The sequence below is a fragment of the Triturus cristatus genome, chromosome 9, assembly GCF_964204655.1.
Source record: "Triturus cristatus chromosome 9, aTriCri1.1, whole genome shotgun sequence".
Classification (NCBI taxonomy): Eukaryota; Metazoa; Chordata; class Amphibia; order Caudata; family Salamandridae; genus Triturus; species Triturus cristatus.
The window spans coordinates 1,286,453,044-1,286,470,302 of NC_140592.1; the positions used below are offsets into that span (position 1 = coordinate 1,286,453,044).

Below are 17,259 nucleotides of genomic sequence, written 5' to 3' on the forward strand. Positions count from 1 at the left end.
CACTCATTTATTTTAAGTTTCATCGATAAAATTGCTCAAACTGGAGTGCAAGCAGGAGCATCCCCCTGTATTCACACTTTCCTCAAGTGCCTCTTGCCACTCCGTGCAGTTGGTTGTAGGCATGCTAGCCATTAATTGTGGACATGCTAGCCATTGTTTATCGGCACGCTAGCCATTGTTTGAAGGCACGCTAGCCAATGTTTGAAGGCACACTAGCCAATGTTTGAAGGCACACTAGCCATTGTTTATCGGCATGCTAGCCATTGTTTGAAGGCACGCTAGCCAATGTTTGAAGGCACACTAGCCATTGTTTGAAGGCACACTAGCCATTGTTTATCGGCACGCTAACCAATGTGTGTGAGCGAGCTAACCATTGTTTGTGGGCATGCTAGTCATTGTTTATTGGCATGCTAGTCATCATTTATGGGCATGCTAGCCATCGTTTATGGGCATGCTAGCCATCGTTTATGGGCACCCTAGCCATCGTTTATTGGCATGCTAACAGTTGTTTGTGGGCATGCTAGCCATTGTTGATGGGCACGCTAGCAATTGTTTATTGGCATGATAACAGTTGTTTGTGGGCATGCTAGCCATTGTTTATCGGCACGCTAGCCATTGTTTGAAGGCACGCTAGCCATTGTTTGAAGGCACGCTAGCCAATGTTTGAAGGCACACTAGCCATTGTTTGAAGGCACACTAGCCATTGTTTATCGGCACGCTAACCAATGTTTGTGAGCGAGCTAACCATTGTTTGTGGGCATGCTAGTCATTGTTTATTGGCATGCTAGCCATCATTTATGGGCATGCTAGCCATCGTTATTGACATGCTAGCCATCATTTATGGGCATGCTAGCCATCGTTTATGGGCATGCTAGCCATCGTTTATGGGCACCCTAGCCATCGTTTATTGGCATGCTAACAGTTGTTTGTGGGCATGCTAGCCATTGTTGATGGGCACGCTAGCAATTGTTTATTGGCATGATAACAGTTGTTTGTGGGCATGCTAGCCATTGTTTATTGGCATGCTAGCCTTTGTTTGTGGGCACGCTAGCCACTGTTTGTGGACACGCTAGCCACTGATTATGCGCACACTAGTCAATGTTCATCGCCCCTTTTGGTTCTGAACATGCTACAGGTCGTTTATTGCCTCCCCTGTAGATTTTGCATGAGCTCATTACAGGTTGCTTATGGGACGGTATAGGTTTACAGGCCTCCTGTAGGTTGTTTATGTTCATTCTGAGCATCCTGCATGCTGTGGATTAGTACTTTGTTGTTTGTAGGTGCACTATAGGTTCCGTGGGTGCATGCATTAGGCTGTTCATGGCCATACTACTGGTTGTTTGTGGGAATACTTTAGGACTTTGAGGGCCATACCATTTGTTCTTCATGGGCATACTACTGGTTCTTTGTGGCACGCCTTATGTCCTTTATGGACATACTACTGGCTATTCGTGGGCATACTACTGGTCGTTTGTGGCATACTAATGGTTGTTTGTGGGCATACAACTGGTTGTTCGTTGGCATACTACTGATTGTGGGCGTGCACTATGGGTAGGCTATTTGGTTTTAGGTTTAAACCTATAATAACTGATAAAACCCCACTGAAAGGAAAATACCCATCACTGGTGTAATCATATAAACACTGAAAAAACACCTTTGCAACCACAAACTAAGTGCCATTCAAAGGAAGGAAAAGATGAGTGAAAGAGTCATTTTTATTTTGTCTTTAAGGGGCCAGTACAATGTAACTTTGTTATACGAGGTAGTATCAAGAGAGACTGGGCTAACATTATTCTGTTTGAGTTTTGTTGTTTAGGGATGTCACTGAAACATTGTCTCTTCTTCCTTCTGGTCTAAAGATGCAATGTTTAGATGCATTTGTAGGTCTTATTTAGTTATTTTATAAACTGTAGAGAATAGGGAAATATCCAAATCATATATGAAATTTTGGCTACATTTGACTTCACTGATAGGTAAAATGGCTGGTTTAATTAGAATCTTTCCTAATATGTAGCATCACATTTACCCACAGACAGAGAATGGGTGAAATCCTTTGATACATCTGCCCCCCTTTCTAGTGAGTCAGCATTGATTGTAAGTGAATTGCCAAACACCCCAGTTTTCAAACATTCAATGCAAGATGTAGTGACAGGTATGTGTGAAAAGAATGTTGTCACCAAGCATCTGAGATAGTGGTGAAAACATGACACCAGGTGTTTGGTAAACATGGAACACAGTCTCACTTGGAATGCTGCTGAAAAAAGTTCCTACCAAGTTCAATTAAGATTGGAGTGATATTATTTGTATTTGCTGTAATTCAGCTATGTAAATGAACATGTTATATGATGGCCTGTCAAAATCAATACCTGAGCTGAAGCGCTTCCATGTAAGAGATCCTTGTCACTTGCTAGGTGGTATGCTGAAAGCATCTTTACAATCTTCAGAGTTAATGAAGAATGCTATTGACTTAGTAGTCCATTCTGGTGCAGTAAAAATGTATTTGGTCCTCATATACCCTGTGCACACACTACCTATACACATGCACTATTAGTGCAGAAAGCAAGCAATAATTACAATTAAATTAAAATTCCATAAACACCGGAAAAACACTGTTTCTGTTGTTTTTAATGGCGCAAATAAGTGTAACCACTGATAACCACTGTTTTTTAAGGTATTGAAAAAACTGAATAATTCCCACCAGAATTTACCAAAAATAGAAACTGAAAACAGGAAAGCCTAACTATGGGTATACTACTGGTTGTTTGTGGGCATACTACTGGTTGTAGGTGTGCACTATGTCCTCTGTGGCCATACTACTGGTTGTTTATGGGCATACTACTGGTTGCTCGTGGGCATACTACTGGTTGTTCGTGGGCATGCAACTGGTTGTTTGTGGGCATGCACTAGGTCCTCTATGGGCATACTACTGGTTGTTTGTGGACATACTACTGGTCGCTCATGGGCATACTACTGGTTGATCATGAGCATAGTACTGGTTGTTTGTAGGCATACTACTGGTTGTTTGTGGGCACACTAATGGTTGTTTGTAGGCATACTACTGGTTGCTCATGGGCATACTACTGGTTGTTCATGGGCATACTACTGGTTGTTCGTGGGCATACTACTGGTTGTTTGTGAGCATACTACTGGTTGTTCATGGGCATACTACTGGTTGTTCATTGGCATACTAGTGGTTGTTCATGGGCATACTACTGGTTGTTCATGGGCATACTACTAGTTGCTCGTGGGAATACTACTGGTTGTTCATGGGAATGCTACTGGTTGCTTGTAGCCATACTACTGGTTGTTCGTGGGCATACTACTGGCTGTTCATGGGCATACTAGTGGTTGTTCATGGGCATACTGCTGGTTTTTCGTGGTCGTGCACTAGGTCATCTAAAGGCATACTGCTGATGTTTGTACGCATACTACTGGTTGTTCATGGGCATGCGCGACAAAGTCACTGAGAGATGCAGTGCTAAGAGGATGCTCCTTGATGTCCTAGTGCTTTTAGATCTTTCCAGGACCTCCCAGCAGACTTGCGACCTATGGTAGAGTCAGCTGCCCACACCACCAATGCAGGTTACAGCTCATCCTTGCTGCAGCGGCAGCTCTGGTTGCACGGTGGCTGTGTTGCAGGTTGCACCATCATCCAGGAGTACTTGCATGGGTGCTCTTTGTTGCAATCTTTCTGCCAGTAGATGACATTGCGACGGTTGAGATTGGCGCCCGCGCAGGCATCATACCACCAGCCACCTCCGGGGACTCCATTGTACTCCAGTTTTGCACAGTTTTGAAAGTAGTTGTCATTGTCTTGGTCCTTGGTGGTGAACCTCTGGTTGTCATGTAGGTAGGCCTCGGTGTCCTGGGTCAAGGCGTCGGCTGCAGTGCCAGAAAAGAGCCCCAGCCGGATGCGGTAACCCAAGTCCTCAGACTCGATCTGGAAAGGCTCGTACTCGCCCCACTTGACCTCACCATCCATGTCCACCAGCTTAACTCCCAGTGTGTAGCGCCGTGGGGCTTGGGTCAGCTGATGCATGTACTCATTGCCAATCCAGTGGTCCCCAAGTGCCCTCCCAAAGCCAGCTTTGTAGTCTTGCCAGCCACGGTCAAAGTCCTCTGTGCTGTTGGCAGTGAGGTGCTGCAGGACAGTCCAGCCACCATCACTCATGGCACAGAACACCACAATGGCCACTGCCGCCGGCCGGATGATATACAGGCCATCGTTGGCTGCGCCTTCTGACTGATGGAAAACCTCATGGCAATCACGGGGGAGGTCTGTGGGGAGAAAAGAGAGAGAGAGAGAGATGAGACACTCATTGCAGACTCCACCCTGTTGCACCAGACCAATGTCAGGCTGAGGTCCGTGATTAATATACATGGGGCCACTAGCAGCTGACCCCAGACTGGCAATGCGTGCACTAGACCGCCATCATCATCGGACTGCGGTCCTGATACGTCAGACCCCCTATAAGTGGACTCCAGTCTGGCAATAGGAACACTAGACCGTGGTCATCAGGGTGCAGTCTGGTAAAAATGACACTTCAGACCCTATCAGCTGCCCGAGCCAGGCAATGTGTGTACCACTCCTCTGCCAGCTCTAAGGAGCCTGGCATGACCTCTGCCAGCTCTAAGGAGCCTGGCATGACCTCTGTCAGTAGACACTAGACTGGCAATGTGTCCACCACACCTCTGCCAGCTCTAAGGAGCCTGGCATGACCTCTGTCAGTTGACACTTTGACATCAGCAGCCAATGGCTGGACAACCCTGGTACCACATGAGCCCCGTCAGCAGCCTACGGATGGGCACCCCTGGTACCACATGACCCCCGTCAGCAGGCTACAGCCAGCACCACTGGTACCACAAGACCCCCATCAGCAGCCTATGGACGGGCACCCCTGGTACCACATGACCCCGTCAACAGGCCACAGCCTGGGCACTATTGGAAGCGCATGGCCCCCATCAACAAGCCATGGCCGGGCACCACTTGTACGACATGACCCCCATCAGCAGCAGGCAAAGGCCGGGCTCCACTGGTGCCACATGACCCCCATCAGCAGGCCACGGTTGGGCACCCCTGGTACCACATGACCCCCATCAGCTGCCTACGGCCGGGCACCACTGGTACCACATGACCCCAATTAGCAGGCCACGGCCGGGCAACACTGGTACCACATGACCCCCATCAGCAGGCCACGGCCGGGCACCCCTGGCACCACATGACCCTCCCCCCCCATCAGCACGACACGGCCAGGCACCACTGGTATCACATGACCCCAATCAGCAGGCCACGGCCGGGCACCACTGGTACCACATGACCCCCATCAGCTGCCTATGGCCGGGCACCACTAGTACCACATGAACCCCATCATGGGACGATGGCCGAGCACAACTGGTACCACATGATCCCGTCAGCAGCCTATGGACTGGCACCCCTGGTACCACATGACCCCCATCAAAAGGCTACAGCCGGCACCACATGACCCCATCAGCAGGCTACGGCTGGGCACCCGTGGCACCACATGAGCCCCACCAGCTGGTTACAGCCGGGCACCAAATGGCCCCATCAGCAGCCAATGGCCACGCACAAGGAGCACTCTCTGTGAGCTTCCGAGTGCCAGATCACCCTTACATGCCCTAGTCATCCACCCTCAGAAAACAACAGTATTGAACAGGGAAAATCATGTGCCACAGGGAGCAGTGATACCCTAAACAGAATCCTGTAATTGTTCAAAACTACTATTGATGAGGGAGTCCTGCAGACTCGTTGCCTTGGCTGTGTGGATTGAAGCGGGTGAAACACTGTGCCACCTCATCTGGTGGTACCCCCCCCCCCGCAGGGGGAGTGCAGGCATCTAGTCCTAGCTGATCGGAGGACCCAGAGACGCCCAACGCCCCTGTGGTCTCCAGCCCCTGGTGCTGCTGCTCATGGCCCATGGGTCCGACACTGCGGAGCAGCAGAGGAGATGTACTGGGACTGAGACCAAGGTTTATGCCTGTGACTAGAGGGGCACAAGGGGTCCATGGGGGCTGGCTTGGGTCTCATCCCACTCCGAGCTCACGGACCCAGAACGGAGGAGTGGTGTCGCAGGTTGGAAGAGGTGGAGAGGGCCGACTTACTGGTGGGTGAGTCGATGGACACTGACCTGGTCGGGGCTTCTGCACTGGGCACATCTGGTGCCCCCCCGACCCCTCTGGGTGCAATATATACCCAGGATTTCCCCCAACTCTCAAGAGTTGGAGGACGTTCAACCTGCTCAGGAGGAAGACATATCAAAGAAGATTGGAATTCCAAGCCCACCTCCCATCAAGCAGATCCTCTACCAGCCTCACGAGCGAAGAGCCTCAACCACGCTCTAGCACCCCTGTGGACAAAGATAATAAACAGCTCCCTGAACAATGGGTTGTTGCCCGACAGGCTCAAACTACAACAAGTCCCTCCTTTGCTAAAGAAACCAGGTGCTGACCCAGAGCACCTCAACAACTTCAGGCCCATTTCTAACATCCCCTTCCTGGCAAAAATACTGGAGAAGTGCGTCCTCTCCCAACTCAACCAACACATTGACTCCAACAATCTTCTTTACTCTTTCAAATCTGGTTTTAGAAAAGGATGTAGCACGGAAACAGCCCTACTGAACATAGCAGACAACATCCAACAGTCGCTGGACACTGACAAATGCTGCCTACTCATCCTCCTTGATCTATCAGCGGACTCCGACACAGTCCATCACCAGATGCTTCTACAATCCCTTCAAATATGGATTGGAGTGGACGGCCCGGTCTTGAAATGGTTCACCTCATATCTTCATAATCGGTCCCAACAAATCAAAATAAACAACTCAACCTCTGACACATCCGCCATAACCAGAGGTGTCCCCCAAGGATCAGTCTTCTCACCTACTCTCTTCAATATTTACATGGAACCCCTCACCGCTATACTGAAACAAGCAAACGTCCTCTACCACCTCTAGGCAGATGACACCCAACTCTACCTTGACGTTTCCTCAATAGAAGACTGCAACAAAACTCTCAAAAAAGTCCAAAACTGACTATCTCACAACCACCTGAAACTCAACCAAGATAATAGAGAAATACTGCTCCTATCCAAAAATGGACGGACAAAACAAATCCAAAAGTGGATACAAACCACTGACGCTCTGAATTGTAGCAAGGATGGTCACTGGTGTAAAAAGACACAATCACATTTTCCCCTCCCTCAAAAAAATCCCAAGTGGCTTCCGATCAAAGCCCGCTGCAGCTTCAAAATAGCGTGCCTCACACACAGAGTCCTCTACACTGGGAAACCAGCCTACCCTGCGTCCAAACCATCAAAGGCGGGCCAGTCAAGAAATGTAAGAAGCAGCGATACTCTTCTGCTCCTCCCACCAAAAAAACACAAACTAAAGGCCCTTGCACGCTCCTTTTCGGGCAATGCTCCCAAAATCTGGAACTCCCTCCCAGTCCTGATCGGGAATAACCCTTGCTATATGAGCTACAAGAGACGATTAAAAGACCTTCTCCTCAATCGACACCTCAACCCTCCAGGCTCTATCACCTAGCCTACTACTTCTGGAGGCCTGCTGCTCTCCAGAACTTATGTTACCCTTTCTGAACCCTTCCCTCAGGTATACCTCCTAGACTCATCTGATTCCTCGCCATCCTTTGCCCTAATCCACTCCTAGAGCCTCCCCCCTCCATCCTTTATTGATCCCAAACCTCCTCCTGCTGGTATGATCTCCAAATAAACACTTTCTAGACCCTTCCCTCTTCTATCCCTCCACTATCCTTATCAATCCAACTAACAGACTCACATGTCCACCACTCAAATTAATTCATATTTCCCTAACCTAGTTCACCACTAATCATTTTTGGGTTCCAGAGTACTAGCTGGAAAGTGGCTTGACGCCCCGTTGGGGGTAGTAAGCGCTATATAAATGCAATTAAAATATTAGATGGAAACACTTTTAGGGGGCTTATTTACAAGCCCACTGCACTGCCAGTGCATCACTTTGTTTGACACACCAGCGGCACAGTATGCCTGTCCATATTTACAAGGCCGCGTAAAGCCGCCCTGCGTGACTTTTCCTAGCCTCGTAAATATGGGCCCCTTTCATGCATCACTCTGCGTGAAAGAGGAGTTCCATGGGTGTTTCTGTGGATGAGCCCACGCGACATCCATGGAACTTGAAGCAATCCCGGATTTACAAGGTTTCATAAACCTGGGAATGCGTCAGTTTCGAACACCTCCTCAAGGGAGGCATAAGGGAGGCGCAACGAGAAGAAATACCTTTATTTCTCCCAGTTTATCCTTTTTGTATGAGTGCTGCATTCTGCGGCACACATAGAAAGAGGAAAACACCTTTTGTGATTGTTTTTGTGCAAGAAGATGTCCTTTCCTGCACAAAAACAACCACCCTTCCAACACAGACACTCTTGCACCATGGCACAAGGGCACATACGTTGGCACATACGTTGGCACATGGCAGCCCATTGTGCCCAGGGCAGGGAAAATCGACAGGAATGCGCTGTATCTATAGATGGGGATCATTCCTGCCTTGTTTCTTTTGACGCACGGCGGCGGGGCAGGAAGGCTAGCGGCGCTGCTGTGCTTCAAAATACTGTAAATGAGAGGCTTAGAATTTAGACCAGTGTTCCGGTCAATGGGTCAGGGACCTGGCCAAAGAGGGCATGAAAGAGCTGTAATTAGATCATGAATTCAAAGCTGTTCTGAACAGGATCCTCCAAAGCACATTTGGCCAATGACCCCCAAATCCTTAAGATGTCCCTGGAAGAAGGGAGAGGTAGGTGCAGTCAGAGAGCAGAGGTCTCGGTGTATGGAGGGAGAGGAGGGTAAAAGGGTTTGGAGAGAGCAGAGGTCGCAGTGTGTAAGTAGTCGAGGTCTGAACGGGAGACATAGTGAGGCAGGCTGACATACCTTGTCCCCCTGGATTCAGGATTCTCCCATAGTCTTCAGGCAGTAGGAGGTTGGCATTGGCCAGGACTGTGGCGTCTCCAGCCCCTGCATAAATGGCTTCACCCAGGAGCAGGACCAGGAGGCTTGCGGATTGGCACCAGAAGAACATCTTCAGGGCAGAACTGGGGATTGCTGTGAAAGGAGAGACATGCTGGTTACAAGCCTTCAAACAGCAGGGTCTATCCAGAAGGAAATGTCAGCCAAACACTAATGAAAACCCCAAAGACCAAGATCAAGAACCCACAGAACAGAGAGGTTGAGGAGCTGCTGGCGAGAACATAACAGAATGTGCACTCTAGGGAATCACTCAGATAAGAGAGAGCTCGGGCATACAGCATGAAGTGTCCAGATGTGCAACGAACATGTGCGCTTGCTTTCTGCACCGGGGCACTTTGTTACTACAGAAGACTCCTCAGATGCTTGTGCAGACCCTTCTGTAACACAGATCATGCAGACTCAGTTTTCAGGGGGCGTTCCCCCCTTTAGCATGGGGCGTAGCCCCCAGCGAATGATGGAAACATAATAACAATCCCCAGCACACGTTTCGTAATTTCAAGAAAGCGGCAGCAGCAGCATCTGTAAGGCCACTTAATCACAACACAGACATAGCAATGGGGGTCTTTGTTTGTTCCTTTCTTTTCTTTTCCTCTGTTTCCTTTTTATTCATACAGGTTCTTAGCCAGCCAGCACGTGTTTCGTCAACACAGCGGGAATATAAACCAACGACTTTTTCAAGGCTCTAATGTCTCTTGTTTTCATCCATTTCAAATGTGGTGATAATTCCAACCCACACGATTCCTCGGCGGAGAGAAATTGTACTTTTGTAGCTTCCAATATGTTTATTCACTGACAACCGGATATTTTAGGTATGTCGTCGCGTGCGCTCTTTCAAAGAACACATGTACATTCTGTGCCGGTTCCTCGAGTACAGATGCTACTGCTGTCACTGTTTTTAAAATTGCGAAACGTGTTCTGGGGATGGTTATTACGTTTATTTGTAGCTCAGGCCACAAGGTTTGTGGAGGCTGGTGGTTCTCTCCACCCTTCAGCACCGTTGAAGCAATAGAGTTAGCAAGATATTGTGTGGCTTCTCTCGAAGTGCCAGGATCCCTATGTATCATACCACCGACCATTTGTTTAATGATGGAAACACCTTAAGTTTGCATCCGTGCCATATTAGGCAGCGGGCGCAGAGGCAAAGAGATCGTCAGAAGGCACACTGGGTGGTGCAGTCAGTGAGACCCCAAGAGCAAACTCTGCCAGGGGATAAGAGTGTTCAACAAACCTACTAGGCACCCCCTGCAGGTGGGGGCAGTCATTCATTGCACCCACTTGCAGGGGCATCTCTTCCCCCGTTCAAAGGAAGTCCAGAGGGATCGGCTGCTCCAAACAGCCGATCCCTCATTATCATGGAATACACCGCACCTAGTGAAAGGTGTGTCAAGAGACAAACAGGGACAGTGCACCCTGTGTATAATACAGCCCAGGTCTCACCTGTGCATTTTGAGAGACATCATCACTAGAAGAAGCAGAAACCTGCTCTAGAAGCTAGAAAAACCTCACCTGGTAACAACTAAAAAACCTGCAAAGAAGTCAGAGACTGCTGGAAAGGAAAGATCTGACCACGTCTTCCCATGTTACAGGGCTCCACAGCCAGAAAATACCAGAAATATACTAAGAGATAGAGGTCAGACTTTGTCAAGGACTTCAAACTAAAGATTAGCCTGAACTTCCGAGGAGTAGAAATCAGACAACATTTACGTGCGTTGTGGAACTCCATGTCCAGAAGAAGGCTCACACCTGCCCGGAAACAGAAATCATAAGTCACCTGACAATGCCTCAGGACTCTAGAGTGCAAGGCAAGCCCCATTGCTCTTTCACGACTTACTTTCGGTGACCACTTCTGCTACAGAGTCAGTCAGGGGGACCAGCAAGGTTCACAGAAAAAGTTACCTCGAAAATAAGAGCAGTCTTCCGTCGGTTCCAGGCACTTTTACCCCTTGTCTATAGGTTCCTATGGAAGTGGCCCTGATGTAAGGGATACAGGATCCCAAAGATGCTCATGGAGGCTTCATCAGCTGTTGTGGCCTTGTGATGCGAGCAGGAGGTCAGTCAACTGACCCTTGGGGTTTTGTGCTTTACATCTGAGCTCCGGAGAAGACTTCTCCACAAGCAAGACCAGGGCTGTTTCTCCATTAGGGCTCTGAGGATGGGCCCTTCTGAAATTCCTACACGTTTACCTCACTACATATTAAATAGATGAATTTATTTAGAGATACAATTGTATCTCTAAACAGTAATGTATTTAAGACTGGGCTGTCTGTCCCAGGCTGACTGCCCGCCTCGCTCTGAAGCAGAAGATGAAAGTTAAGCAGTAAATCAACTTTCTGTACTGTGATGCACGACGCGGTGCTTACCTCTCTAAAGCCCTTCATTGCCTTTGTAGTCTATGGTGGAATCCACTGTAGTGAAAAAAACCGAAATCTCAGATAGAGGACCTAGCAGGAGATAATCGCTCAAATGCAGGCGAAGAAATGTAAAGAAGGAAAAATGTCCTTTCTTGAGTCCCCTCACTCACCAGGGTTTCCCCACGGTGACATGCTTCATCATAGGGGCCATCTCAACCCGCTACGGGTTGAGGCGTGCTACGACTTGCGGAAATACGTTCGTTTTGTGAGACTATGTGTGGTGTAGTGGTGTGTATGGAGTGGAGTGAGTTTTAAAAATATCTAACTAGTGGGCTTAATAGCTTTTATTCTTGCTCCTCGTTGATATATTAAAAGGGGGTGAGTCTCTAGGGGGCCTGGTTACCATGAGTCAGGTGTCCCTAGTGGGTGTCAACATGTTTCGAGCTTCCCCTAAGCTCTTCTCAGGACAGGCACAGGGTCCAGCCCTATGCCTTCCACTCCTTAAGTGACCTAAATTCGGGATAAAGAATCGTGCTGCAACTAATAAGCAAGCACGTTAATACATACGAGTTTCTTAACGTAGTATCTCCGAAAATGGAAAAATCACAAAAGTTAGTATGTTGGACAACCTACTCCCGGTGGGGTAGGTAAATTCACTAGCAATCGGTGAGTACGTTTCAAATGAGTGCGCGTGTTAATGACATGCTTGATCAGAGACACACACACACACACAGTTTAGGGTGCCACAGAAACTGTGCCTTGTTTAAATTAAAACCTATTCCTTAGTGACATTTACAGAAAAAACCATGACTGACGGATTCTGTATGAGGGAGCTAGTCATGCAGTGTCCGTGCCTGGGGTGCTCAACATCATTAAGCCAAAAGTAATGACCTGTACGCGCTGACCGTTTTTAAACGCGTGACTGGATGTACTGTTTTAGCCGTGTGCCTTGCTGTAACGCACCTAGGATTAGTTGACAAAAGGAGAGCCATGAATACATTTTACTGTTGTCTCGCTGTCTTATAGAAAAGCGCGTAACAGCATCTAAATATTTGTTGTGTCCGGAGAACCGGAATGCGTGCTTGTGACGTCCTAACAAAAGATCGTAACAATGAGGCATGCTGATAAAATGCCGGTGCTCGTGAAAAATATATCAAATGAGTCAAACAGACAGTACTAACAACATTGAGTATATGTTACAACACATGAAACATATAAAACATACTAGTTAGAGGGCAACAATGCGCCTGATGGTACTGGAGGGGCTGGGAGGTTCTCGAGCGCTGTAAATCCTCTGTAGGCCAGTGACACTCTCCGTGTCACAGCTTTGGGCGTCGGAGTCTGCATTAGGCGAGACGTTACAGGCATAGATCCCACCCTTTCCCGTTCGTCACACGGTAAGCTTGGATGCAAGCCTGTGTGGTTTGGTGCCTTGTCCTTGGTAATGGTAAGTGTTATAATGCTAATCTTGTGTTATATACATTGTGCTGAGACCCCAGGCCATGCTACCCTCCCACCGTGTGAGACCCCAGGCCCTGGCTGCGCGTCGAGGGTCCCTTCAAAAGTGGAGCTGCTGTATTTGTTTCCCTGAGCCGGGTTTTTGTTTCCTTGCGTAGTTGATCCAAATATCCGAGTCAAGTGCAAAAGGCGAAATGCGTTCTTATAGTAGAGACAGTTAAATGCTGCATGGTGTTAAAAACTGGCCCTGTCTTCATGCCCTAACCATTTATGCCAAAAACATGGATTCATTTACGAACAATGACTGTTAAAAACATTAAGGCAATGCATGTTTACTTCCTCTTTTATTTCCCATGTTTTACTTAATCTTGCATTCCCTAAGAGTTGGATATTTCATTATGTTTTGTTTCAGGTTTTTACATGCATGTCATTACTCTTGCATAGTGCATGCTTTGAGCCCTGCCAGGTGTTTATGAGGGGCTTTGATTGACAGCTCTGGCGCTGAGGCTGACGCAAAGCAAAGTGGCTGTCAGTGGGTTGGCCTCTCTGCAACACACCGCATGGTTATGTATTCCAGTTGCAATATATATTCTGGATAAATGTGTGAGAAGGAGGTACACAGATGTTGAAATATTTACAAGACAAAAGGGAGGACCTGGCCTGGCAGCTCGGGATGGACTGGTCCCATTGGGCGCAGAGTCAAGACTGATTTGCATATGGCTGGGTCCAAAGTAGAATGGCATGGTGAGCAAAAAACGATGGATTTAGGCCAGATCTCTGTAGTGAGATTAATGCATGACATTGTTCTGCATTCTGTCCATCAATTGTTCTTTTTGCAGCCCGTGACAGCATACCACATGCGGGTATGGGCCCAGAAATGTCAGTGAAAATTAAAAGGCAATTCTTATTTCCTACACAGGGGGAAACGTATCAACACCATCTGCACCATAGGACAAAGATTGCTAATGTAGGTGCAGCAGTTGAACCTGTGAAATGGACTCAAACATCCAGCATGCCATGGTAATCCACTCTATATATAAACAGCAAAGAGGGACACATCAACTTTCTTACTACTTTGAAAAAGACCAGTCGAAATGCGTCAGTGGCTTTTGATGGAAGTTTCTGCAATGAAAGACAATATTGTCAATTTATGGGAGTGCGGTGAAACTTTGTTGGAACATATATATATATATATAAATATATATATAAAATTCACTTAAAAAACCATAGGTTTCACACACGTTATAGTTAGCTGGACATTTCACTCGTAAAAAACCATTGAAATTCCCCCGTTATAGTTAGTTCAGCTAACTATAACTCGCGCACCCGCAATCCACTGCTGATGACGTTACATATTACATCACTCATGACATGGTCAGTGACATCACTCATGACATCACTGATGACATCATCCTTGTGATAGAGTGGCGGTCGCGCGAGTTAAAACTAACTATAACTGGGGAATTTCAATGTTTTTTTACGAGTGAAATGTCCAGCTAACTATAACATGTGTGAAACCTATGGTTTTTTCAGTGAATTTGCAAGGTTTTTTAAATGCTAATTCCTAACTATAACGTGTGTGAAACCTATGGTTTTTAAGTGAATTTGTAAGGTTTTTTAAATGCTAATTTATGTATGTATTATTATATTTTTTATATATTTATTTTACAATAAACTACCTATGTATATAGTTATAGATTGACTGTATCCTGTAATATGGAATGGCTCATTTAAAATGTTTTTTTTTAAGGGTTTTTTACCGTGCGCACACGGTGCATGCACCCCGCGATTTTTTTAAAAAAAAATAAAATGATTTTTTCACCCTTCGGGGTCCTTCAAGGACCCCCTGACAAAGGCTAGGGGGTCAGGAACTCTCTTCCCTGCCCCCTTTTCACGTTCTCCACATTTCTTTTTCACTGTCACACACAAAATGGCGGCCGACACTTCCTGATTTCGACCGATTCGAATGTTGACTGACATGTAACCACCAATCAGAATTACACTCGCGCACGTTATGGTGCGCGCACGGTGCGCGCTTATAGATATTTATGTACCTTTAACTGCAATTTTCTCAGGAACTACTGAACAGATTGACACCATATATGCAAAAGGCACATGCCTGACCCGAGGACTACCTCTTTGCCAAATTTCAAGTAATTCTGTTCAGCCGTTCGGGCTGTACCTTCGACTAAAGGTCCTATAGGAAAATGCATGGGGAAAATGCATTTTGGGACCCCCCTTTTTTCTCAGCCCCCGCTTGACGAATCACCCCGAGACTTTCAGGGTAGAAGCTGAGCGGAACGCCCCATAAGTTTTGAAAATTTCGCAAGGATTCGTCAACCGGCGCCAAAGTTATTCAAAATAGAATTTTCAGATGGGAACTCGGTCCTAACTATAACTATCTACTGGCGACCGCCAGTAGATAATATATATATATTTATATATTTATAAAGAGTTCTCCCTGTGAGGTCGACCCATTGGAAATTTATGCCTCAAAAATGACGAAGGCAGCTTGTGGGAACTCCGCTTTTATTTATAAAAGGGTCGACACGTTTCGGTCTCACTCTCTTTCTCATGAGCTGCACATCAAATGACACAAACAGCAACTCGATGCCGAGCACCTGCATAAATTCATGTCCCGCCCTTGTGGGTGTGTTCTCTTGCCGAGTAGGCATCTGGTATTTGCGGTCTCTCACCGTAATCCTCCCCATGTGGGGGTTGTTGTGTGCCTAAATTCCAGCCTTATTCATCAAGTGGGCACAAGCGGAATGCCCAGTCTGTCTTTAAGATTTCACCATTTTGTGCAGTTTCCATTCCTGTGGCCCAGTGCCAGGTTCTCCCAGCGCTGCATGTCCGTTTCATACGGCGGGTCATACCTCGCGGCATAGGCTAGCCGCTCATATCCACAAAAACAGTTGCCCCTGTGAGGTCGACTCATTGGAAACTTACGCCTCAAAAATGACAAAGGCATCTTGTGGGAACACCGCTTTTTTGTGTATATACATATATATTACCTACTGGCGGTCGCCAGTAGGTAGATATAGTTAGGACCTATTTTCCATAGGAAATCCGTAACATTCTATTTGGAATAACTTTGGCGCGATTGACGAATCTTCGCGAAATATTCAAAACTTTTGTCCAGCTCCGGTCCGCTCCTATCCTGAAAGTTTCACGGTGATTTGTCAAGCGGGGGCCGAGAAAAAAGGGGGTCCCAAAACGCGTTTTCCCCATGCATTTTCCCATAGGACCTTTAGCCGCAGCTACAGCCCGAACTGCTGAACGGAATTACACCAAATTTGGCAAAGAGGTAGTCCTCAGTTCAGACTCGTGCCTTTTGCTTAAATGGTGTAAATCCGTTCAGTAGTTCCTGAGAAAATTACAGTTAAAAGTACATTTATATATATGGCCTCGAAGGATCCGCGCACCCTCCCGATCACGAGCTGAATTTTAATTGGCTGCCAACACTCTGAATCAGGTAGTGTTGGCAGCCATCTTGTGCCTCGGTAGAAACCCCCCCAAAAAACGTTGCAAAACGCGAAAAGGGGGCAGGGTAGAAACATCCTGACCACATAGACCTGCTCAGGGGGTCTCACAAGGACCCCCAAGGCCCAAAAAAAAAATGTTTTTGTTTTAAAAACCGGGGGATGCGCACTGGATGCGTGCATCCTGCCAATAGAAAAAAACATGCATAACTTGGACTAAATGCAAATCCCATCGCTGTACCGTTCACTTGTCTATAAATTTCCTCTCCAAACATGAATACATTTTCTGTTGTGCAGATTTGAATCATCTCCAATAGCATTTGATTATGGTGGAAAATTGAAGAGCGAACCATATTTTTGGATACTGAGATCTATATCCATGAAAACCAAGTCCACTCAACATTATCTTGCATGCTGAGAGTTTTCATCAGCCAAGCACAATTAAAAGCATTCCATTTGGTGAACTCCTGAGAGTTCGGAGAATATGCTCACAGGAAATTGAATGGCAAAAAAATAGCCAAGCAATGTGTGCGAGATTCAAGAAACGAAAATATAATGCACAAGAGATATATGCAAGCCACCATGAAACTGAAAAAATGGCAAGAATTGAACTGCTCAGACCTAATAATGATCAAGAGAAAGAAGAAAACAAGAATGAAATTCGCCTGATAACGACACTGTCAACAGAAAATAAACAGATTAACAAAATACTATGCAAAAACTGGAACATATTGCAGTTAGATCCAACAGTGGCAAAGATAGTTGGAGATTATCCCAAAATGACTTACAGAAGAGCAAGCAATTTGAAGGACAAATTAGTCCATAGTCACTTCACAAATATAAAACCAAAAACATGGCTGAAAACAACTGGTTTTGTAAAATGCTCAAATTGCAAAGTTTGTACAATTGCGAAAAATGTGAAAGAAATAGAGATGGC

The 17,259-nt window shown here is 46.7% G+C and overlaps 1 protein-coding gene across 1 annotated transcript in view; it reads right to left on the reverse strand.

The window, feature by feature from the left end:
* Positions 1–2,607: 2,607 nt before the first annotated feature.
* LOC146799785 (fibrinogen-like protein 1-like protein) overlaps positions 2,608–17,259 on the reverse strand; it is a 37,703-nt gene continuing 23,051 nt past the window's right edge. Inside the window, exons 2-3 of the mRNA XM_085627468.1 lie at positions 8,936–9,106; positions 2,608–4,278 (exon numbers count right to left, since the gene is read on the reverse strand). Of these exons, the coding sequence (XP_085483594.1) occupies positions 3,584–4,278; positions 8,936–9,083 (843 nt within the window). The 5' untranslated portion in view covers positions 9,084–9,106 and the 3' untranslated portion in view covers positions 2,608–3,583. The remainder of the gene's footprint in view (positions 4,279–8,935; positions 9,107–17,259) is intronic.